Source organism: Triticum aestivum, chromosome 5B (genome assembly GCF_018294505.1).
Source record: "Triticum aestivum cultivar Chinese Spring chromosome 5B, IWGSC CS RefSeq v2.1, whole genome shotgun sequence".
Taxonomy (NCBI): Eukaryota; Viridiplantae; Streptophyta; class Magnoliopsida; order Poales; family Poaceae; genus Triticum; species Triticum aestivum.
The window spans coordinates 461,680,155-461,682,778 of record NC_057807.1 but is presented as its reverse complement, the minus strand read 5'-3'; the positions used below and the strand labels follow the sequence as shown (position 1 = coordinate 461,682,778).

The window sequence follows — 2,624 nt, the reverse complement described above, 5'->3', positions numbered from 1 at the left end:
ACGCCATCTTTGGTTCACAAGTACTCCACAGATTATTTGTATTCCTATAACTATTGAGTTTTAGTAAAGTAGCTTTTTCCCTAAAAACGGAAAATAATGATGTAACCTTATTATCAAGTACTCCCTCCGTTCCTAAATATTTGTCTTTTAGAGATTTCAAATGGACTACCATATACGGATGTATATAGACATATTGTAGAGTGTTGATTCACTTATTTTGCTCCGTATGTAGTCACTTGTTGAAATATCTAGAAAGACAAATATTTAGCAACGGAGGAGTACTTCAAGTGAATATGGAGGGGTTGTTATCCAAAAAAAAAAGAGGGGTGGTTACGTTAACAAAAATCCATGAGAAACAGCCTCTGAACCTGTCTCTCTGCAATGGTCGACAGTAGTCGAGGAACTGTACCGCAGCAGGAAGTCTTTGAGCTATTTCGGTTGGCCTTTTTTCGATAGATGTAATTCTCCGTGTCAACAATCTTTTCTTTCTTTCTCCCTTTCTCATGTACTCCCCCTGAATCATAATAAGTGTTGTAATTTTAAACTAAGGTTGAGCTAAGCCTAGTTCAAAACTGCAACACTTATTTTCGGTCGGAGGAAGTAATTCATTCTTGTAACTTTTACTTTCCCTGTTGGCAATGAAATGGGCAGAACGCCTGCGTATCCTGACAAAAGAAAAACCCTGTACCGTGGCTGTTGGCATGCAGGTTTGGCCGCGCGGCCAGCAGACGACTTCCAGTTAAGTCCCAACCGCACCGACGTGGCTAAACAGAATTGTTTGGACTCTCTTACAGTTGTGTTTTTAGGGGTGTTACATTGTTAGTTGTTGTCGTGAGCCGACAATAAACCGGGATCGCGGAGCACACTTGCTGCTTGAATGTCAAAATAAGCGGGACAAACAGATCCACAGGGATAAAGCCAGCTCGGAATATGCCTACAGAGATACACGCCCTGCAGTGGCATCGGCAGGCACACATTGTCACAGTGTGGGCGATGTGTCACTCGACCATGAACCAACCAAACCCAACACCCAGGAAAAGGGCAGGCAGCCCGTACCATCTGCTATGCTATGCATGGGTTCCATGTCATTCCGAATTTCCGGTAGTACAACTAACTCGATCCACACGACATGCACCACATCACAGCAACTGACAAGCCGGAAACCCACTAGCTGACAAGAAACCCTCTCACGACTTGTCTGAATGAAAAGAAAGCTAAGCTTCCCAGGTTCAGATATGTGCTGTGCTGCACTGCACTACCAATGTGGCAGTCTACTGTAACATCAGTTCATGGTGGATATTACATACACATGCACTAAGATAATAATAATAATCATCATGTAAAAGGGGCAGGAGATCGGACTGATAGAAACGCCTTCGTCTTCCTCTGGCTGACTGCACTGCACTCCACTTGCTTCGGACGATCATCGATCGATCAGACTTGCATGCAGCCGTTCCCGTTCGCCTTGCCGTTGACGCAGCCGCTGCTGTGTTCCTTCGTTCCTCTGTCGGCGGCGACGTTAACCATGTCGAGGTTGTAGAGTATGGGGATCATGACCACGGCGGAGAGGAAGGCGAGCACCGGGCCGAAGATCCAGAGCAGGAGGGGCACCCCGGCGTAGAAGAGCCTGTTGCCGATGAAGTTGAGCGTGAAGCTCCTCTCCAGGATCTCGCCCACGTAGTCGCCGACGGCGCCGGCCGGCAGCTGCAGGCCGACCAGGCGGGCGCCGTCGTCGTCCTTACCGGCGTCGGGGAGGGGGAGGCAGGAGGTGTTGATGAGGAAGCTGGCTTGGTTGAGGAAGCAGATGGTGAGGGTGTGGCAGAGGAAGGCGAAGAGGAAGACGAGCAGCAGCGCCACGTACTTGAGCGCCATCATGTACTCCCCGTGCGCGCCGAACACGGCGTCGCTCAGCGGCTTCTTGACGGAGTAGGTGCTGCTGAGCACGGCGGCGATGCCCGTGCAGAAGAGCACCGACGTGGTGGCCATGAGCGTGGACCCCATGATGACGTTCCGCAGCGACTGCACAACCAGCACCCCCTTCTTGTCGTCGTTGTCCCGCATCATGCCGGCCGCCCAGAGCCTGCGCGCCGCCGAGTAGACCCCGAAGGCCGTGGAGAGCGGGCGGCGCCGCACGGCCCGCCACAGCCAGGCGTGGTACAGCGCCGGCAGCAGCAGGCCCAGCGGGATCAGGATCAGGTCCAGGTAGCTCTCCCTCCACGCCACCATGATCGATCAACCGAAGATGATCGAGCAAGAACCAAGAAAGCGTAAGCGTGTGGCACTAGCAAGCTTGCTTGTCGATCGATGGCTAGGCTAGCTCCTGAATTTGGGGGAGGCGTTGGTTGCTTTCTGGCGATGAACCGTGTGGAGCTGGCTCTCTGTCTACCTGTCTGTGGATGGGTGCGTTATATAGGGAAGGGAGTTGAAGCTGAGGTGGGGAAGAGATAGTGGTGTCTTACACAACGGCCACGAGGATCCTTTTGCTGGTGGTCAATCAGCTAAAAGCAGCAAGCTGTGGACTAAAGGCAGACACACACACGACCGGCCGGATTGATCGATCCATCGACCTCCTTCGTGAGTCACGGCCTAGAGTGACAAAAAGAATGCCATCGATCGCAAGCTGC

The 2,624-nt window shown here is 51.9% G+C and overlaps 1 protein-coding gene across 2 annotated transcripts; it reads right to left on the bottom strand.

The window, feature by feature from the left end:
• Positions 1 to 1,199: 1,199 nt before the first annotated feature.
• LOC123112474 (uncharacterized) lies at positions 1,200 to 2,397 on the bottom strand. 2 transcript variants are annotated; one of them, XM_044533461.1, is made up of 2 exons: positions 1,862 to 2,397; positions 1,200 to 1,783 (listed from the first exon to the last, which is right to left on the bottom strand). In XM_044533461.1, the coding sequence occupies exons 1-2, from the start codon at positions 2,224 to 2,226 to the stop codon at positions 1,435 to 1,437; spliced, it is 714 nt and encodes a 237-aa protein (XP_044389396.1). In that variant the 5' UTR covers positions 2,227 to 2,397; the 3' UTR covers positions 1,200 to 1,434. The 2 variants fall into 2 exon arrangements, with proteins under 2 accessions (XP_044389396.1, XP_044389395.1); XM_044533460.1 differs by having other exon boundaries at positions 1,200 to 2,395.
• Positions 2,398 to 2,624: the final 227 nt, after the last annotated feature.

Excerpts from the sequence above, each read along its gene's own strand:
- LOC123112474 (XM_044533460.1), bottom strand. The coding sequence starts at position 2,226 with ATGGTGGCGTGGAGGGAGAGCTACCTGGACCTGATCCTGATCCCGCTG.